Below are 27,828 nucleotides of genomic sequence, written 5' to 3'. Positions count from 1 at the left end.
CTGGAGTCTAGACTTCATAAACATTATCCATAATAAATGTAGACAAATTAAAACCAGTGATCTCTTTATTTAGAAGATACAGAATATGAAGGACAGAATAATTTTACAAGTTTCAACTCTGATGTGTCTTTCCACAGAATAATACCTTTGTACAAGACAGTGATTGTACATACCCCTGAACAAAATCAAGATTATTATTACAGTCAACTAGAAGTATGACAAAAACACAAATATCCAAACACTGCAAAACACATCTAGGAACACTTCCTCCAACTGTGCCAGAACTCAACAAACATGCATACATACATGTACTGTAGAGTATTTCCAGTGATTGTACAATTTCAGGTAGAAAAAGATATTGCGTTGTTTTGAATGAGGTGCTCTGAGTAAGGCATTCATTCCTAATCAAAACTGCCACTCATTACTTTGTCACATGAGGTTAGGGTTTCTGAAAAAAAGTTGTAACTGCAACAAAAGTGTAAAGAAATGATCAACATTGTGTTGGGTTACTCTTTGTGCCAATCCAAGTGTAGACTACTTTTCAATGCTTAGATTGTTATTACCATGTTATTGCAAGTCAACTAGTTGCATTCATACTTACATACTGTATAGGTAGTGAGGAGGAAGCCATAGTTGTACAAACTGAACTTTAGAATTATTGTACATACTGAAAACCTGAGAACCTCAAGATAAGCAGTTATTTAAAAAAAAACATATTTTGCATTCAAGAAAACCCAGAATAAAAAGGTCAAATGACATTCTCTTCACCTGTGTAGGACAAACTTGACATGACTTTTGAGACATACCCCAGATTGTGCTGACTCAATAGACAAGAATGTAGGTGCATTTACCAAAACACCCTACATATACCAAAATGGTGAGTGAGAGTACATTTTGAATATGTGTTCTAAAAACAGAATTTTAACAAGTCACATTTTGAAATATTGTATCAAATTTCAGAACACACTTTTAAATAGGACACATTCAAACAGAAAGATAAAACTGCAGCCATGCAGACTTAGTTTCCTCGAAGAAGCACAATTCAGTTACACAATCATTGTTCAATACAAAGATAATACAACCAAGTACATCTCCACCGCCTACACAAATTCTCCAGAGAGAGACACTAACGTCTACACTAGATAGTAGGAAAAAGTAGGAAAAAGTGACCATGATCATGTCTTATGTGCTTGCGTCATCAGAGAATGTTCCATAACCTTGAGAGAAAGTTACAGGACACTCACCAGAGAATACGTACTGGCCTTGACAGCCCAGGGTAGTTCTACTTTACAGTGAAATAAATTGACAAGACAACAGATCTCATAAAAATCAACACCATTGTGTGACAACTACTGTGTATTCAGCGAGGGAGAGCATAGACTCACAAGGACACTTGTAGCCCTTCAGCCGTTGTGCGGTTATTCAAGGTTGGCTGCCGTGCTGCTCTGTGGAAGTTGAGGTGGCCTGAGGGCTTAACCAACACAGCCATTACACATTTGGGAGGACAGAGAGTGAAGCACACAGGACTTCAGGGTCCCAGAGGGAGTCAGGGACACTATCATCGATTTACCCAGAGACTGCCTCCCCACGTTGGGCCGATGAACCCCCTCAAGCCTCCAAATCCCTGGTCAAACCCTTCAGCTTAGCCTCAAAAGGTTTGCCTGTGTCCTTATCCTTTATTTTCTCTCTATCTGGCATAAGGCTTCACAGACCTTTATAAACATAAATGAACTGCCACATACTACTAACAGCAGGGTTCCCCCCCACTGGCTGGCCGTGGGCCGAATTTGGACAGTGGGAGATTTTATTTGCCCCTCCAAGTTCTTATTTTTTTCTCATTGTTAGACATGAAAAACACTAGGAAATCAGGTCCAAGTGATTTTAATTTTGGAAATCGGTTTGCCAAGTATTCCCACGCATAATAGAGAGATGTGATCGTATACAAATGTAAGCACGTTTATTATCTTTGTAAAATACTATGTCTACAAATGATTTGTAATTATGTTTCAGCACCCTGACCATCCGTTGAAGAAGTTTTTAAAAAATCATCCCGCAGCTGAATCTAGTTGATGATCAATGACTTACAGGAATATCTGTTTGTGATTACACAAATGAAAATACTATTCATCTAGAAAGGGGAAATGTTAAATTCTCCCAAAAACGTGATTTTCCTGTGTTTTATATATATTTCCACACAGAGGTTGGAATAATACTGTGAAATTGTGAAAATTATGATAATGCCCTTGAAATGTAACAGCTGTTTCTTCTTGTTTTGGTAGGATGGAGTTTTAGTCTGCCTGGGGACATCCACAGGCGGGGTAAATTACTTCAAAACCTGTTTACCAATAACAGCTCATTTCCCCCTCCCTACTCAGACCAACTCCAAACAGTCCTGGCTAAATTCTTGCTTGAGAAATTCCCCTTTGCTATTTTAATTGAAAACAATCACAGTAAGGTCATTAATCGTTAGCCTGTTAATACACAGTACTTTCTTTACAAATAGGCATTTCTTTTCTAGAAATATCAACCACAATATCATCTGCAGCTATGAGATTTACATACCGAAACATAATGGCTGTGATCATGAATAAATACACATGTAAAACATTACAACATAAACTAAACATAGTGCCAGTACTTCAAATGTACATCTTCATGATAAAAAAAGAGGACATGCCATGGATATGAAATTCATTATTCCACAAAGCACAGAAGTGAACCAAATTGAGTGAGAAAAAAATGTACTGGTGGTTATAGTGGACATAGTGAGTGGTTGGATTGGTTGTCGTGACTAACAGAATAATAACAGTATTCCACATAGTTGTACTGTAAGAGCCTGCTCCTGCCAAGTTGCCATGACATCATTATTACTGTCTAGACCATTACTGTACAATTTCTGCATGGATACAGGTGATTACAAAACAGATGTTCTATTTCTGCCACATATTTACATGAAGATCACAGTAGTCGTAGGCTTGTGTCCCTGGTATGCGTGTCCTCCCCCCTCACCGGGCCTGTTGTAGTAGACCCTCCCATTGGATAGGCTGTGAAAACACCTCTCTCTCCAGCCACATTTCATAGCTGTAGTGGAAGTCCTCCGGCAGCTCAACGCGCTGGCCCAGAACGCTTTGCAGGCAGTTGTCCACCGGGGCGAACTCGCCGTTCTGGTTCTTGTCGTAGCGACGGCTGTTGAACTTCTCGATGCTCTCCCTCAGGGCGCACTCCTCCGCCTGGAAGTCCCACGGCCGCGCGTCGATATCTGGAGGACAAAAGAACAGCAGAGTTTTATTCGCAGGTCTATTAACTTGATGAACAGCACCACATAACCCTTTCCATTGTCTCTGTCGATGTTCTGTATGGAATACACACGTTATACTGTTGTTAAAGGACAGTTAGACCTCAATAATCAATCAATACCGAGAAAAGAGTCAAGTCTAGGATTGCAATTTTCAGCAGAGGGACTTGAGGTCCATTGAGTCCATCTGGTCCATTGAGATTAGAACCTGAGACACGTGATGACGGACAGGTCGTCTCTTTTTCTCTGAGGGCCTCTCACCTCTAACTGGCTCCTGGTTTGGTTACTATGGCAACAGATACCGGCCTAGCTACCGGCTATCTTACAGTAGTTGGGTGATTGGACTTTCAGTTACGGAGATCCTAATCAAAAGGCATGTAGTATGTACCTACATCGTTACATTCACATTCATCATCACATTCTGATTCGTTGCATAGCTTTCACATCTCCTACACACCAGTGAATTAAGAGTTGACTTCAGGTATGCGTTCAAAAGTTTATTTGCATCTTACCGTTGCCATAGGCCCAGTCGTCATTGAGCCTGTGTCGTACTTTCTGGTAGATGGCTGACATGGTCTTCATGTTGCTCTTCCTCCACTGGCGGCCCAGGTACTTGGTCTGGATCTTGAGCAGCTTGAGGACATACAGCTGCATCATGGCCTGTTTGACCTTCAGCGCCCTCTTCAGGATGGGAGCAGACTTGAACACCACCAGCATCTGAGAGAGGAGGTGGTGGTGGAAGGGAAGGACACAGTGCATCTCAAAAGTGTCCCGACAAGTCTTTGACTTCAAAACGGTCCGCTAGCCTGTACACCCTAGACACTCTTGTAGATCTGAAAGGATCTGATATGTTCTACAAGTGGGCACTGAATAAGGGACACATTATTCAGGTCTCTCTCACCATGGTCCTGGAGTGTTTCCACTTAGTCAGCTTGTTGAGGATCCTCAGCAGGTTGATGCAGGAGAAGAGATTACGCCAGCAGAACTGATTACGGTCTCCAGCTTCCTACAATCACGGGAAAAGAAAGGGTTAGGAGAATTGAAACGCCCACAAAGAACAGATACTGTATACAACGGCCTACTATTTAGGACGGGGTAGCCGGACACGGCCAGTGTCTAATCCCAGCCAACAGATAAAGCCATAGCCAGGTCTTTAACATTCAAACAGTCTGATGTAAACACATGGGTTTGTGATCTGGACTCACCAAGCTCTCAGCCGTGAGCTCAGGCATCTCGTGGACCACACAGTGAGGGAAGTCCAGCACACATATACTACAATAAGAGCACAGAGATCACACACACACATACATACATACATACACTCGATTATTTACAGCCCATCTTTGTCAACAGTGGTGTTACACCTGTCATTGAGGTGAGAGACATTTTACCATCCACACTTGAACCCCCCTGTGTTTTGGCACATCCACCTCTACATCTTTTATGTGCAGGAAACACATACCTGGCAGACAGAAGCCATGCCTTTATGTGGGTGCAGATGCACCTCTGGCACTGTGGCAGAAACTAAGTGGTAGTCAGCGAGTCCTACCTGTTTTTGGCACTGATGTAAGACAGGATGTTCTGGTTGAAGAACTTGAGGATGAGTGGGATGCAGTTAGCGAACACCAGGTGTTGAGAGACAATCTCAAACTGGGGGGTGGGGGGGGAGAGGAGAGAGACAGGAAGTACAAGGTCACTGCAAAGTCACTGACTGTCTTTAGTGCACAGGAACCATGGAGGACCAGATAACGCCCTAAGTCACGATAGCCCTTTAATTCCTAATAAGGAAACATGCATATTTTATGAGCAGCCTGCGGAGTTCAGAAATAGACCAATTCCTCCTCTTGCATTCATTCTATGGAATCGTTTACTATCATCAAAAGAATGTCCGAGACCACATTTTATTAGCACAAGGACTATTAATTGCTGTATGATTATGAATTCAAAAGCATTCCATCGTCCGATTTTTGTGGTGTAAAAGACACTCTGAAATGACAACCCCTCTCCACTCTCACAACGGGGGTTCCAATAAGAGGATTTAGCCAATCTGCGCTCCCTAAAGTTACTCAGCGCTGCGCCACGGCCATCTAACAGCCAGCAGGATAGGAGCCATAGGCAGACTCAAACCCTTTCACTCAGCTGGGTTCTGCAGTTGTATTAATAAGTCTTTGTAACAAGCTTCATTTTGACAGCTGGTAGCGGGAAATAAAAGTGAAAGTAATCATTTTGGGCAGTAGATGGCGCTACTATAATTTTACATCCAGCTATGTTTCATCTATCATCCTTTTAAAAATGGGGAACTAAGCTCCTTGTTCATGTAGGATTTGACAGAATAGTCCTGACCTGCTGCAAGGTATGGGATGCAGCCAGGTATAAGCACACTATTCTCAAAAGAGCAGATGCTCCATTTCTCTGTGAAGAGGATTCACTACCTGCCAAACAGTAAATATTGATATTTTTTAAGGAGCGTGATTTTGTGTGCTGAAGAGAGACACACTCGCTCCTCTCGGGGAGAAGCAGTAGTAGGAAGACGATAAACGAAGCTAAATCACCCCCAGAAATCGCAATTATAATCCTTTACAAGAGCAGATTTTGGAAGATGGATGGTGCTGCTATGTGCCCATTTCTTGTCTGATGGTATTTCTCCTCTCTCTATTCTGCCTCCCTCTATCCATCGCCTTCTCTTCGTGCGGGGAGACGTATGAACCTTTGACTGTGTGCCTCTCATTCCAGTGCAGGATCTGTCTATAGGCTGCCAGGAGCCAAAGGGGTAGGGGCAGGGAGAGGAGATAAAGAGAGAGAAATGTGATGGTGAATGTGGAGGGCTAGGAGAAGAGAGAGAGTGGAGGCTGACATAGTGTGATGTAGGGGTTCAAACAAATAGTTGGGTAAACTGATCGCCGGGTCGTGGTGAAAAAAGTAATGCTTTCTATACTTTCAATGCATTTTTCTGCAAAAAAATGTTTACACTGCATGTACTTGCCCTCCACTACACCACTGGAAGAGATATGAGAGCGAGAGAGCTGCGGCAGACCTGAAGGGGTGGAGGAGAAGGGGAGAGAGGAAGGGATGGAGAGCAAGAGACAGAGGTGACCTGGTGTGTGAGGGTGGAAACGTGGGAAACAGAGAAAGAGGGGTAGAGAGAAAGAAAGCCAGAATGTGGTGGTAGGTGGCTTACTTGGTAGATGTGATTGAGTTTCAGGTGCTTGAGCAGCAGGAGCAGAAGTGCAGAGATGGCCTTGACAATGATCTCCTTGTGTCTGTTCACGTCAATACCCAGCTTCATGCTCTGGAGGACCGTGATTCTGCCATCACACACACACACACACCTTTTATGTGATTCATAACAACAACTTCCCTTGCCATGACAAAACTATAGTCATTGACTTTATTTCTGAACAAACTAAATTCATTTCCAACTTAAGCCTGAACAGCAAAGATGACTATGAGGGAACAAGGAGAGGCACAAGGCTATTAACACTCACGGCATCTCCTCTGGCAGCACATCAGCCAGTATGTTGATGGAGTCCGTCTTGGCCTTGGAGGTAGGTGCTGCAGCCAGCAGCAGCTTCAGAAGGGCAATCTGAGAAATACAACGTGGGTTTTTAGCTTTCAACCTCTCAGCTCGGAAACACGACAGGTCTAGACAGCAAATACTTAGTAAAAATCTACAGTGCAGGCATGACTTTCAAGATGCAAAGTAAGAGGATGCCATGTGAAGTGTCTTGGTTTGGGCAGAATAGAATGGTAGATGTCCTCACCACATACTGAGACAGGTTAGGAAGCATTCCCAGATACAGGATCTCTGTGGGCGTCTCATCCACATCCTCTTCTCCCTGACCAACACGACAACACGAGTTACACATATACTCATCAAAGCCCTGTTCCAACACGTAGAAAATGAAGGATCACATTTCTATTTCACCAGGTTAGTCCGATTGAGATTAAAAATCTATTTTTCAAGAGAGACCCGGCCAAAATGGAAACGAAAAGTTTCATTGCAAAGACGCACTTACAGCATAAACAATAAAGCACGACAGTTTAAAAATATAAAATGTAGACATTGAGCAGACGTGATGCTTTGGGGAGGTGTGGTGCAACTAGGAGTCAAAACATTGCCATCACCCCCCCCCAACTTCATTGTCCAGTTTTGTTTTAGCCTAGCGTTAAACTCATTCAAAGAGAAAAGTTCCTGTCACTTCATATAAAGACAACAGTGAGAAGCGTCACTGACCAGGGTCATGGGGCACTGTTGAAGCTCCTCTTCCCTCTTGATCTGCATCTCGGCTATAGAGACATATTTGTGCTGGAGGGAAATGATGCGTTAGCCTATAGTCCACCACAATACGATATAAAGCCCAATGAGAATCAGCGCAAAGCACTTCATTTCCACAATCCATTCCATTTCACTTCACACTTTTTCAAGGAGACCATCAACATGGCGATATACTGTAGTATTTCTGACTATCACTTGGCAGGCAGCACCCGATGTGTAAACAGAAGAGGCTTTTAAACGGGCGTTAATTAGACTTCACAGATTGACACACAGAAGGGCGTTCCTCGGTGTAAAGGCGTTTCACAGTCAGTTGAAACACACAATTGATTTCTAAGTGTGATGTCAATGTCCAAGGATATTGACTAGCTGCTCAAATAAACTTCAATACTTCAATCGCCAGTGTAACACTCGATCCTGGTGGAGAGCGAGGGATGGAGGGATTGAGAGGAGGAGGAGGAGAGGATAGAGGAGGAATGATAAGACTGATTTCTCTCCTTACCTGTTTAAGGGTCTTCACACTCTCGTGTATGGGTCTAGGAAGACCGACTAGTGTCTCTGTGTCACTAGAAAACAAACATAACACCACTCAGCACAACAACAGAGAGAGAACATTCACTGGCACTGCAATCACTATGACCACACATGACAGTGGACTACACGGAGCGAGCCTTTCAGATGGTACACGGGGATATTGACACTCACTTTCCCAGAGTGAAGCCGACGAACTTGTTCCTGCTGGTCTCCAAGAAGTGCTCGATGTCTTTCTCTCTGACGAGACACACACACACACACAGACAGACATCTCAAATCACCTGAAGCCTGCTGCCCCTCACTAACCCCCAGTCTGTGATCCACCTTCTCACTGATCACACTACTAGACCTACTGTGTTTCCCAACCTGGCTTCCGGGGCTTGTAGCGATACTATCCAAACAGACTGATCGAAGACATACAGCTGCTAAGCAGATGATGCATCTCCTGCTTAAAGCCTCATCAGTCACGCTCGATGCTGGGATCTGGAATTCCGCCTCGTGTTAAATTCTCTCAGCACTACGCTATGGTTCAAGGTTGAACACACACACACACACACACAGGTGTATAATGCATGAGTTTACAGATAATGAGTAGAGGATGATAAGAGCTAAGACTGGGTCGCTCGCGGCCGTCCTTTCCTTGCCTCCCGTCTTCCTCTGCCTTCTCGGTCTTATCCACACAGCTGTGTAGACGGAGGCCATCTTGCGAGGGGGAGCTAGGGGACCAGGCCGTTACTGTTTGAGTGACTGAGGTGGGTTACTTTGAGTTCTCCTGAACAGAGGGGGCACTATCAGCAGCATGAGTGTGTAGAATAACAAAACTAGAACCCAGTCTGAACTTTTTATTTTTAATGTTATCCCTTGAGTTTGAAGATCTGAGATAAGCAATAAAGTGATAGATCCACCCTGCCTTCTGATGGTGTTTGGGGAGCCTCAGCTATATTACACTCATCCAACCCTTTCAGATTTGCAAACACAGAAGGGCTAAGAGTTATGGAAAGGGGCTAGAGGTTTGTTTGGAACTGGGCCTCCCAGTCTTACCTGACTTTGGGGGCCCAGGGCAGACCCTTGGGGAGGGACGCTCTCTCAGTGGGGGGTCTGAGCGGGGGCGGTGGGGGTGGTGGCTGGATGATGACATCACTGTCCAGGGGGTCCACCTCGCCTTCGATGCCACTGTCGGCTTCCTCGCCGTCCTCCTCCTCGTCTCGTGCGTCGTCGTTCTTAAAGGGGTCTCGCTCGTTGTACGTGTCTAGGCTATCCTGCTTTACCAGGGGCTGGAACCCAGAACAACCAGCAGGGGGCATAAAAGAGGCCGTCCCTTCATACACACAGGGTTAGGCCCTGGCTTCCCACTTCAACCACAAGCAACACTCAGATTTACCAGCCGTAAGGCTGCACTCCAAGACGGTTACAGAAACTCCCAGTAAAAGGTTACAGAAACACAGTAAAAAAAACAGAGGAGCGTTTGGGCCCGACTCCATATTCAAGTGTTCAACATTCCACTTACAACCATATATCAGTCATACAACACAAACCCAGTAATCTCATGCCACGTCTATGGTTTCAATGAATGACTGAGGCATCATCAATGCAACAAGCATCAAGCAGAGAGGGGGTTGCATTCAACAGCGGCAAAACGCCAGTGCAATGTAACCTACGGTGGTGTGCTGGTAGCAACTAGTCGTTAGGTGTGTGGTGGTGAGGAGAGCAACAGAGGGGACGGAAGCAGTGTGACCAGCATGGAATTATATGACTCGTATCCCATGGAGAACAAGCCATTTGGCTCTGTGGTGGGAAAGAAGCTGCAGTGAACTGTTTTAAACAGTGATAATGTGGCGGCAAAACAACTCGGTGGAGATCGAGGCTAGAGGAAGGCTCCAGTCATGTGACCTCAATGACCACAGCCAGCCCTGCCTCCGTACCCACCCACCCCATACAGGGCAGAACGCAGCGAAGGAGGAGAAAAAGAAGGGGGAAGAGGAGGAGGGAGAGGAGGAGGACAAGGAGGAGATGGAGGAAGAAGAGGAGAAAGAATACGAGGAAGAGGAGACGAAAGAGGTGGAGGAATAGAAGGTGCAAGAACCAGCCCGAGGCAGAGAAAATGCAGAGGGAAAGTGGGTAAAGACCTGCTTCTTGGGAAAGGGACTGTCTCCTTCCAAGCTATCAACAAAGGCACTCTGCAGGGACACACGGAAGAGGAGGGCATTTGAGAGCCTGGTGAAGTCAGAGCTCTAGTCTAAAAACAGCACAGTGGGGATTAGAGGAAAAAGTTAAAAGAACAAAATGTGTCCTTCACTCCGCTGGCAGGGGAACACAGTACACGGCTGGTGTGCACATGGTTCCTATTCACATTTCCTGCTGCCACAGCCAGGCCAAGCAATCAATGCTTGTTAGCCTCACGCACCATACCCTCTGTGACTGCAGGGTAACAGTTAGGCTCACTGTTAAAGCACATCGGGTGTGTATTCAGTCGAGTCTAACGCAGAGGTGTGCGCATGTGAAAAGCGCCAGGAACAGTGTGTGAACAGTATATGCGTGATAGAAGGTAGAATACGTACCCTGCGGCTGCGGCGTCCTCTCTTGGCCTGCTGTTGCTGCTCGATGAGCTCCATTGCCGAGGCTGGAGGAGAGGCTGCCCTCATGCTCCGGACCACCTTGATGCTGTCCTCAGGCAGGGGGGGCAGGCTCAGCCTCTCTCTGCCTCGAACCTTCATCTCCTGGAGCTCCTCAAAGCCCCCCATGGTGAACTGTAACACAGACACAGTTTGAGACGGACACATACACACAGAGACAGGTGGACACAGAAAGCCATAGAGATGTCCATGAGCACACATGCACAGAGCTCTATGCAGACATTGGCAAACCTCGTTTTCCAAGCCTGTCAAATCCACTGTGGGACTAGTCGAGCCTGACACTACCGTAACATTCTAGCGTCCTTCTAACGAGAGTTTTGAATGCACAACAATGGACGATAACATAACGGTGGATGAAATGTCTCCGTTGCGAAGCGGCCCAGCCTACTAAAGGGACAGGCGATGGTGTCTGTGTTGTAGCTTACTGACCAGGATGGTCTTCCAGAGCAGCATCAGGACCTTCTTCATGGGAAAGTGTGGAGCGTGCATACTGCAGAACTTGGTCACCATGGTGAAGAGCAGCAGGGCAAATGGCTCTCCGTTGTACAGAGGAGAACCTGAGGTTAGAGGAGAGAGTCAACAGCCAGCACACACCTACAGTACACACAAAAACATTTCCTGTATAATTTACAGTAACCTTACTGGCAGCAATTGGCCAGTAAGTTACTGTACTTTATTTTACAGTACAGCTACTGTAATCCATTTTATGGTACCAAAAATGTTACTGTAATCTAATTTACAGTACCAATTACAATTACAGTATATTTCCGTAATTACCCAGTGGTCTTTGCAAGTTTTCATTTACATTTTGGTCATTTAGCAGGCACTCTTGACATTAGCAACTTGCATTCAACCAAGGTTGAGAAGAAAGAAAAACCCACATCAAAGTCATAACATGTAAAAAGTATCTGTAACCTTTACTGAAAATATTGTTGTAGTTAAAGGATACTGGTCTTCAAAATAATTGTAATTAAAACAAGATATCTTATGATATATATTTCACTATTACTGGATAGTGTCAATACATTACTGAGATATTCAGGGCAACTTGATGCCAGCTTCCTGTATTTAAATGACTAATGTCAAAGCAATTAAACACAGTACAATACTGTAAAAGGTGACTAATAAACTGTAAGAAAGTAATTATTGTAGCATTTTACTGTAATTGCAAGGGATTGGAGCAAGAATCTGTATATTACAGCATATTAATGAATACTAGGTGCTTTATACCACTTGCACTTCCACAGGCCTAATCAAAGGCTTCCAAACGGTCCGTGATTACAGGGCAAAACGAACCAAACAGACATGGTTACATATTCAACCATTAAAGACCCGCTGCCACTCTGATCTGGTCTAGCAGACAACAGCTCCCGAGCTGTGTAGTCACGTGGGTCACCGTCAGCCAGGCTAACGCTGATCTGGTCTAGCAGACAACAGCTCCCGAGCTGTGTAGTCACGTGGGTCACCGTCAGCCAGGCTAACGCTGATCTGGTCTAGCAGACAACAGCTCCCGAGCTGTGTAGTCACGTGGGTCACCGTCAGCCAGGCTAACGCTGATCTGGTCTAGCAGACAACAGCTCCCGAGCTGTGTAGTCACGTGGGTCACCGTCAGCCAGGCTAACGCTGATCTGGTCTAGCAGACAACAGCTCCCGAGCTGTGTAGTCACGTGGGTCACCGTCAGCCAGGCTAACGCTGATCTGGTCTAGCAGACAACAGCTCCCGAGCTGTGTAGTCACGTGGGTCACCGTCAGCCAGGCTAACGCTGATCTGGTCTAGCAGACAACAGCTCCCGAGCTGTGTAGTCACGTGGGTCACCGTCAGCCAGGCTAACGCTGATCTGGTCTAGCAGACAACAGCTCCCGAGCTGTGTAGTCACGTGGGTCACCGTAAGCCAGGCTAACGCTGATCTGGTCTAGCAGACAACAGCTCCCGAGCTGTGTAGTCACGTGGGTCACCGTCAGCCAGGCTAACGCTGATATGGTCTAGCAGACAACAGCTCCCGAGCTGTGTAGTCACGTGGGTCACCGTCAGCCAGGCTAACGCTGATCTGTTCCCTATATACATTTCATTGTTAGGGAACCACTACCACATATCAGTTCGTACAGCATTCTCACTAAAAGGGTGCAGCAAATATAGCCTCTTAAAAAGACACAACAATACCATGCACCCACTAGTGGTCAAAAGGTTTTTGACGCTCCAAAAATACATTATGGTACTGTTTTCTGAATTACAGTCAATTACTGGCAGCAATTGGCCAGTAAATTACTGGAGATTTACAGGACAAGGTTTGAAGAATTCCTCATCTACAGTATATTACTGTATTCTGGGGGAGTACAGCATTCTCACTCACCTGTGCAACAAATATAGCCTCTTAGAAGACACACGTTCACATACAGTATGTTAATGAGCTAGAGACTCTTTCCCCACTTACAACATTAACCCACAATGCACCATAATTAATTCTGTAAAACACAGTTAAGGTATTTCACTGTGTATTTCACCGTGTTTTACTGTTGAAATGAAAGAAAAGTCTTACACTGCACACACACACACACACACACACACACACACACACACACACACACACACACACACACACACACACACACACACACACACACACACACACACACACACACACACACACACACACAAACCCAGTTCGGTCTTGAAGGCCTCTCTGGCAGTTCTCCACTCTGGTCTGTCATCCTCTGTCTGCAGACGGATGGTCTCCACCATAAGGTACATGATGCTTAGCAAGACCCTAGTGGAACACGAGAGGTCAGAGGTCAGAATGCATGCATGCATCAAGACAAATCGTCTGTAAGCTACCAAGGTAGAACAGCTCTCCACTCCAAAAACATAACGATGTGTGCTTGTGCATACAGTATGTCTGCCTATGTGTAGTTTGTATGCGTGAATCTGTAAATGTGTGTGTGCGCATACTTAATATTGCTGCACACCTTTCCATATGCACTTGCCTAGCTAATGCATCAGCCTAAATAACCCTACAGTAATTATACAAGATTAGCGAGGCAGTGTCCTGTGCATTAATGCCTTGATCTAGATGGAAAACAAGCCATAATGGCCTCCATTTTCTACAAGCTAATTAGGATGTGTTATTTGGCTTCCCACCTTATTGCCCCTAGAATTTCTAAGCAAACAGCTGGAGGCAGGGCTTTCTCCAAATGAGCTCAATTTTCATGTAATTGTCTGCCTAGCCATGTGAGAGACGCAGACTCAGTCTCAACCTTTAAGTTATTACTGAAGTCTCATCTCTTCAGTAGGTCCTATGATTGAGTGTAGTCTGGCCCAGGGGTGTGAAGGTCAACAGCAAGGTACTGGAGAGACGAACCGCCCTTGATGCATGTGCCTGGCCGACTCCCCTCTCCACTCTGCCTCTGACCCAAGAGGAGATCTTTGTGGGCTATACTCAGCCTTGTCTCAGGGTAGTAAATTGGTGGTCTGTTGATATCCCTCTAGTGTTGTGGGGGCTGTGCTTTGTCAAAGTGGATGGGGTTATATCCTGCCTGGTTGGCCCTGTCCAGGGCTATCGTCGGACGTGGGCCAGTGTCCCCCGACCCACCTGTCTCAGTCTCCAGTATCTAGGGCTAGGGTCAGTGTGTTATATCTGGTATAATTCTCCCGTGGATAACTTCAATGTCCTGTGTACATTTAAGTATGCTCCCTCTAAATCGCTCTCTCTCCCTCCTCTCCCAGAGGATCTTGCCTCAGGACAACCTGGCCGTCCCCAGTCCACCTGCTCGTGCCGCTGCTCCAGTTTCAACCGTTCTGCCTGTGGCTAGGGAACCCTGACCTATTCACCGGAAGTGCTACCTTGGCCCGGGCCTGCTGTTTTTGACTCTCTCTCCATCTACCGCACCTGCTGTCTCGACCTCTGAATGCTCTGCTATGAAAAGCCAACTGACCCTCTTGAGGTACTGACCTGTTGAATCCTCTACGACCACTGATTATTATTATACCCTTCTGGTCATCTATGAATGTTTGAACATCTTGAAGAACAATCTGGCCTTAAATGGCCATGTACTCTTAAAATGTCCTGGAACAGCCAGAAGAGGACTGGCCACCCCTCAGATTCTGGTTCCTCTCTAGGTTTCTTTCTAGGTTCCTGCCTTTCTCGGGAGTTTTTCCTGGCCACCATGCTTGCTGTTTGGGGTTTTAGGCTGGGATTCTGTATAGCACTTCGTGACATCTGCTGATGTAAAAAGGGCTTTATAAATACATTTGATTGATTGATTGACATTAGGACAGATCTGGTTCTCATAGCAGATCATTACTGGGGTAGGCACACAGAGCTGCCTAGACAGAGTGGTAGAGATGGGATGGGAGGAACAGGTAATTATCCATCTATGGAAGTCAGTGAGGGATTGACACTGGTACTTTAGAGTCTGGGCTTAACTGATACTTGGGATACTCAGGGCTGGGGATGGTGACATGTCAAGTGGTTGCTGAAGGAGTAGGGTTGAAGACCGTGGCTTGGCTGATTTTGTGCGGTAGAAGGATGCTCACCTGAGTTCTGTGCTGTCCGCCAGAGAGATAGCAGGTTTCCTCACTGCGCTGCTGCAGGCTTGGTTGTTACTGCAAAGGAGAACACAGAAGCAGTTTAGCATACATACAGTACAAATCATACCACAGCTAAACACAACAGACTAGAGATATCGCTAATGTCTAGGACCTGGTCAGGAAGTTCTCATTACCTCTTAACTGCAGTGACAAAGACTAGAATGTATAGTGGCCGTTTTATGCACGGATCTTATTTGTTTTTGTACATAATGTTTTTCGCAATCGTTTACTATGATCGAAATGAGCTTCCGGACATCAGAACAGCGATCAGTAACCTCGATTTGGATGAAGATTCCTACTTCAACGAGTCGGCGGCTCATGACATACTGCTCACCCCAGACCAGGCCCTTATCCCCGACACTCGGAAGAGAGACTGCGATAAAAGAGGCCGATGTGCCGGCACCCTGATAAACCGCCTCCAACCTCTGTTCCCCCGAACACCTTTTTTGCATTATTGGTTAGATCCTGTAAGTAAGCAGTTGACTGTAACGTCTACACCCGTTGTATTCGGCGCACGTGACACAAACTTTGTTACACGTTTCTTTTCTGATGCTAAAAGATGATCTATCAATTTAAGTGGAGAGGATTGGAGTGTATCCCCAGGAACAATACCTAGAAGGAGATGACCTGGGTCTCGTTGAATAGTAATACCTGTGATGTCCTGAATAACATGGAGAATTTCAGACCAAAAAGACTGGATTTTCAGACATTGCCAAAATGTGAGATAAAGTACCTATTTGCCAAAATGTGAGATAAAGTACCTATTTGTCCACACTGCCTCTAACACGTAGCTGCTATTCCTTTTCATCAGGGCTCAATTTTCTAAATTTAGTACTTTGAATAGAATCTACATGTTACCCTTGTTCGGTTACATGCAGTGGCTTTATATTGTGTTTTCCATATGTTCCCCCAGCTCTCCTCTGATATCTGCACCTCTGATTCAACCTGCCATGAGTTCCTAAGATGATCAAAAGAAAATATTGGCATGTTAAGGATACTGTGGTAAAACTTTGAAACGGTTCCAATGTTTTCCCCCTGATAATGTGATTCAATCTAGGTGCCTTTTCTATGCATCAGCAGGACAGAATGGTAACATCGGGGAAGCAGTGGGGTGGCGTGTGTCTCTTTGTTAACAACACCAATCTCTAATATTAAAAGGAAGTATTGAGGTTCTGCTCATCCGAATTAGAATACCTCGCGATAAACTGTAGACCATACTATTTACCAAGCGAGTTCTTATCTATATTTTTCATAGATGTCCATTTACCACCACAAACCAAAGCTGGCACTAAAACCACACTCTATGAACAAGTAAATGCTCATCCAGAGGCGGATGTCACGACTTCCGCCGAAGTTGGTCCCTCTACTTGTTCGGGCGGCGTTCGAAGTCACCGACCTTCTAGCCATCGCGGATTCACTTTTCATTCTCCATTGGTTTTTGTCTCGTCTTCCATCACACCTGGTTCCAATTCCATCAATTACATGTGTATTTAACCCTCTGATCCCCCTCATGTCCTTGTCGGTAATTGTTTCTTGTTGTGCTTCTGCACGGTATGCTGGTATGTACTTGGTTTCGTTTGACCCATGTACTGTATTATTCTGTTGACGGTGGTTTATGGATATTAAAACGACACCGTTGTAAATCCGTTTTCTCCTGCGCCGGACTTCTCTGCCGCATCTACGCAGGCACTACAGTGCTGGTGATCTTAATGCAGGAAATATCCATTTTTACCAGCATGTCACCTGTGCAACTAGAGGAGAAAGAAAATCTAGATCACCTTTCTCCACACAAAGAGACAAATACAAAGCTCTACCTCACCCTCCATTTTGCAAATCTGACCATAACTCTATCCTCCTGATTCCTGCTTACAAGCAAAAACTCAAAACAGGAAGTACCCGTGACGGAAGTGGTCCGATGAAGCAAATGCTAAGCTACAGAACTGGTTCACTAGCAGACTGGAATTTGTTCCGGGACTCATCTGATGGCATTTTCAGAGTTCATCACATCAGCCACCGGCTTCATTAATAAGTGCATCGACGACGTCGTCCCCACAGTGACTGTACGTACATATCCCAACCAGAAGCCATGGTTTACAGGCAACATCCGCACTGAGCTAAACGCTAGAGCTGACTCTTTCAAGGAGCGGGACACTAACCCAGACGGTTATAAGAAATCCCGCTACAGCCTCCAATGAACAATCAAACAGGACTAAGATCGAATCCTATAACACCGGCTCCAACGCTGGTCGGATGAGGCAGGGCTTGCAAACTATCACAGATTAGAAAGGGAAACCCAGCCGTGAGCTGCCCAGTGACACGAGACTACCAGACAAGCTAAATGCCTTATATGCTCTCTTTGAGGCAACACTGAACCATATGTGAGAACACCAGCTGTTCCAGACAACTGTGTGATCCTCCTCTCCGTAGCTGATGTGAGTAAGACCTTTAAACAGGTTAAAATTCACAAGGCCACAGTGCCACACGGATTACCAGGACACGTACTCTGAGCATGCACTGACCAGCTGGCAAGTGTCGTCACTGACATTTTAAACTTCTTCCTGACCCCATCTGTAATACCTACATGCTTTAAGCAGACCACCATAGTTCTTGTGCCCAAGAACGCCAAGGTAACCTGTCTAAATGAATATCGCCTCGTAGCACTCTGTAGCCGTGAAATGTTTTGAAAGGCTGGTCATGGCTCACATCAACACCATCATCCCACCACCATCCCATACGTTTTCGTATTTTCCGTACTGGTCCCCCATGGGATTTGAACCCACAACCCTGGTGTAACCAAGCGCCATGCTTTACCAACTAAGCCACACGAGACCGATCATCACTAAGCTAAGGACAATGGAACTGAACACCTCCCTCTGCAACTGGATCCTGGACTTCCTGATGGGACGCTTCCAAGTGGTGAGGGTAGGCAACAACACATCTGACACGTTGACCCTCAAAACAGGGGCCCCTCAGGGGTGCAAGTTTAGTCCCCTCCTGTACTCCCTGTTCACCCACGACTGTGTGGCCGCTCAAAATGCTAAGTTTGCCAACGACATGACAGTGGTAGGCCTGATCACCGACAACGATGAGACAGCCTATAGGGAGGAGGTCAGAGAGCTGGCAGTGTGATGCCAGGACAACAACCTCTCCCTCAACATCAGCAAGACAAAGGAGCTGATCAGGGACTGCAGGACTATCTGCATTGACCCTTTTTGCATAAATTTTTCTGACTCACCACATACACTGCTTCTACTGTCGGTCACTTTATTCCTTGTTATATTTACATATCTACCTCAATTACCTCGTACCCCTGCACATTGACTTGGTACCCCTTGTACAGTCGTAGCCAAAAGTTGAGAATGACACAAATATACATTTTCACAAAGTCTGCTGCCTCAGTTTGTATGATGGCAATTTGCATATACTCCAGAATGTTATAAAGAGTGATCAGATTAATTGAAATTAATTGCAAAGTCCGAATCTGAATCCCTCAAAAAACATTACCACTGCATTTCAGCCCTGCCACAAAAAGACCAGCTGACATCATGTGTTGACGAGTGTTGACTGGAGGTCACTCTGTCATGTTGATTGAGTTCGAATAACAGACTGGAAGCTTCAAAAGGAGGGTGGTGCTTGGAATCATTGTTCTTCCTCTGTCAATCATGGTTACCTGCAAGGACACACGTGCCGTCATCATTGCTTTGCACAAAAAGGGCTTCACAGGCAAGGATATTGCTGCCAGTAAGATTGCACCTAAATCAACTATTCATTCGATCATCAAGAACTTCAAGGAGAGAGGTTCAATTATTGTGAAGGCTTCAGGGCACCCAAGAGAGTCCAGCAAGCACCAGGACCGTCTCCAAAGTTGTTTCAGCTGCGGGATCGGGGCACCACCAGTACAGAGCTTGCTCAGGAATGGCAGCAGGCAGGTATCAGTGCATCTTCACGCACAGTGAGGCGAAGTCTTTTGGAGGATGGCCTGGTGTCAAGAAGGGCAGCAAAGAAGCCACTTCTCTCCAGGAAAAACATCAGGGACAGACTGATATTCTGCAAAAAGGTACAGGGATTGGACTGCTGAGGACTGGGGTAAAGTCATTTTCTCTGATGAATCACCTTTCCGATTGTTTGGGGCATCCAGAAAAAAGCTTGTCCGGAGAAGACAAGGTGAGCACTACCATCAGTCCTGTGTCATGCCAACAGTAAAGCATCCTGAGACTATTCATGTGTGGGGTTGCTTCTCAGGCAAGGGAGTGAGCTCACTCGCAATTTTGCCTAAGAACACAGCCATGAATAAAGAATGGTACCAACACATCCTCCGAGAGCAACTTCTCCCAACCATCCAGGAACAGTTTGGTGATGAACAATGCCTTTTCCAGCATGATGGAGCACCTTGCCATAAGGCAAAAGTGATAACTAAGTGGCTCGGGGAACAAATATCGATATTTTGGGTCCATGGCCAGGAAACTCCCCAGACCTTAATCCCATTGAGAATTTGTGGTCAATCCTCAAAAGGCGGGTGGACAAAACAAAACCCCACAAATTCTGACAAACTCCAAGCATTGATTATGCAAGAATGGGCTGCCATCAGTCAGGATGTGGCCCAGAAGTTAATTGACAGCATGGGCAGATTGCAGAGGTCTTGAAAAAGAAGCGTCAACACTGCAAATATTGACTCTTCGCATCAACTTCAAGTAATTGTCAATAAAAGCCTTTGACACTTATGACATGTTTGTAATTATACTTCAGATTTCATAGTAGCATCTGACAAAAGTATCTAAAAGACACTGAAGCAGCAAACTTTGTGAAAATTAATATTTGTGTCATTCTCAAAACCTTTGGCCACGACTGTATATAGCCACGTTATGGTTACTTATTATTATTATTATTATTATTATTGTGTATTTTATTATTTCTCAATTTTCTTCCTCCTTCTGCATTGTTTGGAAGGGCCCGTAAGTAAGCATTCAACTGTTAGTCCATACCTGTTGTTTACAATGCATGTTACTGATTCTATTTAAGTTGAAGTGAAAACACAGCATTATCACAACTGAGAATGAACACCAGTGCAGGCAGGATAAATAGCAGAGGAGAAATACAGACAGAAAATGTCCTGTGTGTTTGCTCAGCAGCTTAACAGGTGCTACAGAGTAATAGGAGGCGGCTGCTTGCCTGCTAAGGCTAAGACGTAGAATCAGAGGTTGATAAGACCAAGATGAAAGGCGGCAGGAGCAGACAGAGGAGCACAAAGACTAAAAAGGAAGGAAACAAAGCCTTGAAGGCTTTGCCGCCTCGCTAGTGAGCTATTTGAAGTGTGAATCAGAGGCCGGTGATCTGTCTCTTTCTCTCTGCTCTCACCCTGTTCGCTCTGCTCTTATCCCCCTCACTAAGAGCCAGCAGGTGCCTCATATCCTACGCTGAGGTGAAGAGGGATGGAAGTGGGAGGTAGAAAGGAAGAGAGAGAGAGAATGGTGTATTCATGAATTAACATTTCTGGTGAATGTATGTGTGTGTGTGTGTGTCTCGCTCTCTGCCGGTCTGTGAATGTGCGTGTACAGTTGAAGTCGGAAGTTTACATACAGTGGGGCAAAAAAGTATTTAGTCAGCCACCAATTGTGCAAGTTCTCCCACCTAAAAAGATGAGGCCTGTAATTTTCATCATAGTTACACTTCTATGACAGAGGTCAAACGTTTTCTGTAAGTCTTCACAAGGTTCACACACTGTTGCTGGTATTTTGGCCCATTCCTCCATGCAGATCTCCTCTAGAGCAGTGATGTTTTGGGGCTGTTGCTGGGCAACACAGACATTCAACTTCCTCCAAAGATTTTCTATGGTGTTGAGATCTGGAGACTGGCTAGGCCACTCCAGGACCTTGAAATGCTTCTTACGAAGCCACTCCATCGTTGCCAAGGCGGTGTGTTTGGGATCATTGTCATGCTGAAAGACCCCAGCCACGTTTCATCTTCAATGCCCTTGCTGATGGAAGGAGGTTTTCACTCAAAATCTCACGATTCATGGCCCCATTCATTCTTTCCTTTACACGGATCAGTCGTCCTGGTCCCTTTGCAGAAAAACAGCCCCAAAGCATGATGTTTCCACACCCATGCTTCACAGTAGGTATGGTGTTCTTTGGATGCAACTCAGCATTCTTTGTCCTCCAAACACGACCAGTTGAGCTTTTACCAAAAAGTTATATTTTGGTTTCATCTGACATTCTCCCGATCTTCTTCTGGATCATCCAAATGCTCTCTAGCAAACTTCAGACGAGCCTAGACACGTCTGGCACTGCAGGATTTGAGTCCCTAGCGGCGTAGTGTGTTACTGATGGTAGGCTTTGTTACTTTGGTCCCAGCTCTCCGCAGGTCATTCACTAGGTTCCCCCATTTTTGCTCACCGTTCTTGTGATCATTTTGACCACACGGGTTGAGATCTTGCGTGGAGCCCCAGATCGAGGGAGATTATCAGTGGTCTTGTATGTCTTCCATTTCCTAATAATTGCTCCCACAGTTGATTTCTTCAAACCAAGCTGCTTACCTATTGCAGATTCAGTCTTCCCAGCCTGGTGCAGGTCTACGATTTTGTTTCTGGTGTCCTTTGACAGCTCACAATTGGTGGCTGACTAAATACATTTTTTGCCCCACTGTATGCATCAGCAACCACAGCTAATGAAGTCACTGAAACCCTTAACAGTTGCAGTGTGTTTTGGAATGGGTGGCCAGTAATAAATTGGTCCTGAACATCTCTAAAACTTAGAGCATTGTATTTGGTACAAATCATTCAATAAGTGCTAGACCTCAGCTGAATCTGGTAATGAATGGTGTGGCTGTTGAACAAGTTGAGGAGACTAAATTACTTGGATTGTATACTGTCATGGTCAAAACATAGATTCAATGGGTGTAAAGATGGGGAGAGGTCTAGCCGTAATAAAGAGATGCTGTTTTTTTTTACATCACACTCCAAAAAGCAAGTTCTGCAGGCTCTAGTTTTGTCGAATCTTGATTATTGTCCAGTCGTGTGGTCCAGTGCAGCAAGGAAAGACCTAGTTAATCTGCAGCTGGCCCAGAACAGAGCGGCACATTTTGCTCTTAATTGTAATCAGAGGGCTGATATAAATACTATGCATGCCAGTCTCTCTTGGCTAAGAGTTGGAGAGACTGACTGCATCACTTCTTTTTATAAGAAACATTAATGTGTTGAAAATCCCAAATTGTTCGCATAGTCAACTTACACACAGCTCTGACACACACACACACACACTTACCCCACCAGACATGCCACCAGGGGTCTTTTCATTAGTCCCCAAATCCAGAACAATTCAAGAGAGCGTACAGTATTATATCCTTATTGCATGGAACTTCCTTCCATCTCATATTGCTCAAATAAAACAGCAAACCTGGTTTCAAAAAACAGATAAAGCAACACCTCGCGGCACAACGCCTCTCCTCTATTTGACCTAGATAGTTTGTGTGTATTGATATGTAGGCTACGTGTGACTTTTTAAAACATGCATGTAGTTCTGTCCTTGAGCTGTTCTCGTCTAATGATGTTCTGTATTATGTCATTCTGTATTATGTTTCATGTTTTGTGTTGGACCCCAGGAAGAGTAGCTGCTGCTTTTGCAACAGCTAATGGGGATCCTAATAAAATACCAAAATCAGCACCATCTATACCAGCAACTACCTACGGCATTTCAACTAGGCAGATTAGTCAATGGCTGCGGGTGGTAGAGACCTAAAGTACTGATGCAGCAGTAGATCTGCCATTAGGGAGAGGAGGGACCTCAGGCAGGAAGGACACAGAGGAGATGACTCCGGAGGAGAGAGGAACAGCGGGTATGCTTATGTGATGCCCTTTTTGTCTAAGAGCTGTTTGAAAAACCCACCTGAAATTGTACGGAGTGTACAAAACATTATGAACACCTGGTCTTTCCATGACATAGATTGACCAGATGAATCCAGGTGAGCGCTATGATCCCTTATTGAAGTCACCTGTTATATCCACTTCAAAATTAGTGTAGATGAATGGGAGGAGACAGGTTAAATAATTATTTTTAAGCCTTGGGACAATTGAGACATGGATTGTGTATGTGTACCATTCAGAGGGTGAACGGGCAAGATAAAATATTTAAACGCCTTTGAACGGGGTATGGTAGTAGGTGACAGGCGCACCGGTTTATGCAACGCTGCTTGGTTTTTCCAAGCCTGTGTATCAAGAATGGTCCACCACCCAAAGGACATCCAGCCAACTTGACAACTTTGGGAAGATCTCTTTCCTCATATCTTTCTCTTACTGTATCTCTTTCTCCAACTCCAGCTAACAACTAATGAGAGTGAATGCTACTGTGTACCATCCCTGTAGCATTAAAGGCCCAGTGCAGTCAAACACGTGATTTTCCTGTGTTTTATATACATTTCCAACCTATGAGGTTGGAATAATACTGTGAAAAAAAATTAAATAATAATAAATGATGATGCCCTTTTAGTGTAAGAGTTGTTGAAAAAGGCTGCCTGAAATTTCAGCTCGTTTTGGTAGGGATGGAATTTAGGCCTGCCTGGTGACATCACCAGTAAATTAGTTAATAAACCACCAAGAAAGATTTCCAAACCTCTCCAATAACAGCTAGTTTTCAGTTTTCCCCTCCCCACTCAGACTTCTCCCAGACAGTCCTAGCAAAATTCTTGCTTGAGAAATTGTCCTTTCCTAAGAAACTATTTTTGGTTCCTTTTGACCATTTTAAATCGGAAACAATAATATTAAAAGGTAATTAATTGTCACCTTGTAAATGATTTGATAGAGAAAAAACCCCCCAGCTGCATTGGACCGTGAATCACAGAAGAGGTAAGCGCTAACCACAGTGGTGCTAACGCTTGTTGAGAAACCCAATAATACAGTAATTACGAGACATTGTGGCTGCTGTGGCAGCGTTACGGAGCGACTGTCGTAATGTTGTCCTACTCACTCCATCTCCATGCTCAGCAGCTCCAGGAGAGCGGTGAAGATGCCCATGTCATACAGCAGGAACACGTTGTGGCGAGACCAGTGGATCACGTCTGCGTCCGTGTCGCACTCGTCAAACACCCCTGGGGAACGCCACACGCAGGCTTCAACAGATGCTCACTCACCACACAACGCTCTCAACGGACTCTGAAGGACTCGAGCATATATACTGTACATGTCCTCTGTTTCATGAGAAAATGTTGGTCAGAGAAATCGCACAGGAAATATTTAAATATCCCCTTAATCTCTTAGACTCATGTCAAAATATGCTACAGCCAAAGCAAATGATCTTGAAGTGTGCAGGGATGGTGATGATGATTACCCTGTGCCAGGTAGAGGATGGCCCGGGCCACCTTCAGCCTCTTGTCCCGGTCAGTGACCTCCAGAGCATCTAGTAGTCTCATCACATAGCCCTTCTGCTGCTCCTGACCCAGCTCAATCCACCTCCTCCCCCGCACTGCAGAGAGACAGGGACAGAGTGAGAGACCAGGTGAGTCGTGGTGACTTTGTGTGACCTTGTGACTCTGAGCTTGTACGTCTGTCGCGCTCTTATTCTCGCTCACTCCATCCATTCACTTACTTCTCCCATTCCCTCACTCTACCTAATTTCTTCTCTATTCTCACTGTCTCTTTTCTTTGTCTGCTCTCTCTCCCCCTCTCTCTCCTTTTCACACATGAAAAAGATTGGCTGGGATCAGCTCCCCCCCAATAAAAAAAACTAGTCCTTGACAAGCATATCCATAACATGATGCAGCCAACACCACGCTTGAAAATATGAAGAGTGGTACTCAGTGATGTGTTCATCCATCCTCAGTTCTCTCTTATCACACAGCCTTTAATCTCTAACTGTTTTAAAGTTACCATTGGCCTCATGGTTAAATTCTTGAGTGGTTTCCTTCCTCTCCGGCAACTAAGTTAGGAAGGAGGCCTGTATTTTTGCAGACTGAGTGCATCATCCAAAGTGTAATTAATAACATCACCACGCTCAAAGGATTATTCAATGTCTGCTTTAATTTATATATATATATATATTTTTTTTTTTTTTTACCAATAGGTGACCCTTCTTGCGAGTCATTAGAAAACCTCCCTAGTCTTTGTGGTTGAATCTGTGTTTGAAATTCACTGCTGGGCCTGAAAGAACTTGTGACATGTTAAGCAAATGTTTACCCCTGAACGTATTTAGGCCATAATAAAAGGGTTTAATACTTGACTCAAGACATTTCAGCTTTTCATTTTTAATTAATTTGTCCAAAAAAAGTCTAAAAACATAATTCCACTTTGACATGGCGTATTGTGAGTAGGACTGTGGCACAAAAATAAACTTAATCCATTTTAAATTCAGGCTTTAACACAACATTTGGAAAACGTGAGGGGGTGTGAATACTTGCTGAAAGCACTTTAACTCTGACAAAACTTCCCCTGCATAAAGTTCATCCCATGTAACTTTTAATGCTCTGATAAGTGCTCTGATAAGGGTCATTATGATAAAAGTGCGTGGAGAGTAGCGACGCAAAGGACATGGGTGCATAACAGATTTAGCAGTGATGGAAAGTGGCAGTCTGGCAGATGTGTTAAAACATTGATGAGGGGCCCGTCACAGTTTGACATATTTTAAACCCAGATACAGAGAGACAGCACATCTCCTATCTCTCTCTGCAGCACAGACAGCCAGCCAAGCTTTCCACTGATCCGCCCATTCATTCCTATTGGCTTTAGGGAAACAGAGTAGGGAAGCACAAGACCTAGCCTAGCTCGCTCTTAAGTCATGTAATGTGCTGCAACAAAGTTGCCCTTTGTGGACCTGAATGTCTGGAGATACACATTATGTATTATTACTCATTATGAACCTTCCTTACTCCGCTTACTTCGCTAACTTCCTAAGCGCAGTATGTTCACAACCACATTTGACAGTACAGCAACGAACTGGGCAGAGTTTCAGCGAATATGAGAGGGGTTGAACGAGTATGGAGATTAGATCAGCAAAATGGACACGGTCCAATTCATCCGGTCAATATGATTCACATTAGGAGATGAAATGGAATCGACCGGCTGTATAATAACAATGCTCATGATACGGAACAGTTGGTCACAGCAGTCGGCTACGGCTGTTTAGCTGTGGTTTTGCAGCGCGTAGATAAGGCAGCTCGGTTTGTCGTGGCGCTAAGAGAGACAGCGGCTGCAGAGCAGAGTTTGGCAAGATGTGTGTGTTCCTGTGTGTGTGTCCCCTACTCCCAAAACCTCTAGCTGAAAGTGTCAGGTTAGAACAAGCAATCAGACACACACACCACTGTGCAGGACAATTCCTTCTCTCCCTCTGAACCACTCACAGAAAAAGGGAAACGTTACACCTGGGAGCGGTCAATTAATCAGCTCCCTCAACCCTCTATCCCTTCTCCCTCTTTCACACCCTCTCTCTATCAGACTTTCTTTCTGAAGACGATTACCAGGGCGGGAATCCATTCCATTACACTTCTACATACGCTCTCTCCATCTATCCATCTCTCTCTCCGTAAACACTAGAATAACAGGCAAACACAGAGGGTATGCAAACAAACAGTGTGTTCAAGGTGAGTCAGAAAGCCGTTTGGCACACTCACTGCTTTAGAAAAAAAATGAACGCACACACAAATGATGACCGCCCCTGACAGACAGGAAGGTAACAGTACCATGGCTCCTGAAATCCTCCTCAAAGTAGTCCCTGTTGAGGGCGAACTCGGGCTCCTCCGTGTAACTGTATATCTCTGTGGACAAACAGGAGAGACAGGGGAACCATCAGACAGACAGGATGACATATAGTACTGTACTGAAGGATTCAACAGAGGTCATGAAAGACATCGCGGGGTATACTGTAGTGGAAGCCCTGTATGGCTCAGTCGGTAAAGCATGGCACTTACAGTGCAGGGATGGTGGGTTTGATTCCTGGGACGCAATGTGACTAGGTCGCTTTGGATAAAAGTATCTGCTAAATTGCATACATTATAATTTATGGGATCCCGAGTGGTGCAGCGGTCTAAGGCACTGCATCTCAGTGCAAGAGGTGCCACTACAGTCCCTGGTTAGAATCCAGGCTGTATCACATACGGCCGTGATTGGGAGTCGCATAGGGAGACGCACAATTGGCCCAGCATCGTCCAGGTTTGGCCAGGGTAGGCTGTCATTGTAATTAAGAATTTGTTCTTAACAGACTTGCCTAGTTAATTAAAAGGTTAAATCAAAAATTAAAATAAATATAAGCCAACTGTTTCATTAAGTCCCTCTCATAAAAAAACAAACATTTTGGCTCTCAGTTATCCTTTCTGTAGAGTGTTTTTATTAGATTCATGACATCACTGACTAATCCTTCTTCAGCGAGTATACAGTAGTTAAATGTCAACAGTCACTGCAGCCTGAGGAACAGTCACAAGAGAGCAACTGTAGTGTTTGTGTAAGCTAATGTCTCAGCGGGACTAGCTACCTAACCAAAGCAGCTGCATTCACCAACGGAAAACTATGATCTTGCATTAAATCAAATGT

At 45.0% G+C, this 27,828-nt stretch overlaps 1 protein-coding gene across 5 annotated transcripts in view; it reads right to left on the bottom strand.

Moving 5' to 3' along the window:
* Positions 1-47: 47 nt before the first annotated feature.
* LOC124013520 (striatin-interacting protein 1 homolog) overlaps positions 48-27,828 on the bottom strand; it is a 38,623-nt gene continuing 10,842 nt past the window's right edge. For 3 of the 5 annotated variants that reach the window (XM_046327800.1, XM_046327801.1, XM_046327799.1), the window contains exons 3-22: positions 26,982-27,056; positions 24,638-24,772; positions 24,278-24,398; positions 15,267-15,335; positions 13,394-13,500; positions 11,165-11,292; positions 10,661-10,849; positions 10,229-10,279; positions 9,144-9,376; positions 8,274-8,339; positions 8,071-8,134; positions 7,530-7,601; positions 7,057-7,131; positions 6,781-6,878; positions 6,474-6,600; positions 4,845-4,945; positions 4,501-4,567; positions 4,197-4,301; positions 3,808-4,012; positions 48-3,259 (exon numbers count right to left, since the gene is read on the bottom strand). In XM_046327800.1, the coding sequence (XP_046183756.1) occupies positions 3,006-3,259; positions 3,808-4,012; positions 4,197-4,301; positions 4,501-4,567; positions 4,845-4,945; positions 6,474-6,600; positions 6,781-6,878; positions 7,057-7,131; positions 7,530-7,601; positions 8,071-8,134; positions 8,274-8,339; positions 9,144-9,376; positions 10,229-10,279; positions 10,661-10,849; positions 11,165-11,292; positions 13,394-13,500; positions 15,267-15,335; positions 24,278-24,398; positions 24,638-24,772; positions 26,982-27,056 (2,342 nt within the window). In that variant the 3' untranslated portion in view covers positions 48-3,005. Of the gene's footprint in view, positions 3,260-3,807; positions 4,013-4,196; positions 4,302-4,500; positions 4,568-4,844; positions 4,946-6,473; positions 6,601-6,780; positions 6,879-7,056; positions 7,132-7,529; positions 7,602-8,070; positions 8,135-8,273; positions 8,340-9,143; positions 9,377-10,228; positions 10,280-10,660; positions 10,850-11,164; positions 11,293-13,393; positions 13,501-15,266; positions 15,336-24,277; positions 24,399-24,637; positions 24,773-26,937; positions 27,057-27,828 lie in introns of those variants that run through there. The other 2 variants (XM_046327803.1, XM_046327802.1) reach the window with 2 other exon arrangements.

Source organism: Oncorhynchus gorbuscha, linkage group LG25 (genome assembly GCF_021184085.1).
Source record: "Oncorhynchus gorbuscha isolate QuinsamMale2020 ecotype Even-year linkage group LG25, OgorEven_v1.0, whole genome shotgun sequence".
Taxonomy (NCBI): domain Eukaryota; kingdom Metazoa; phylum Chordata; class Actinopteri; order Salmoniformes; family Salmonidae; genus Oncorhynchus; species Oncorhynchus gorbuscha.
Note: the sequence above shows the minus strand (reverse complement) of the source record. Positions and strands in the feature narration are given on the sequence as shown.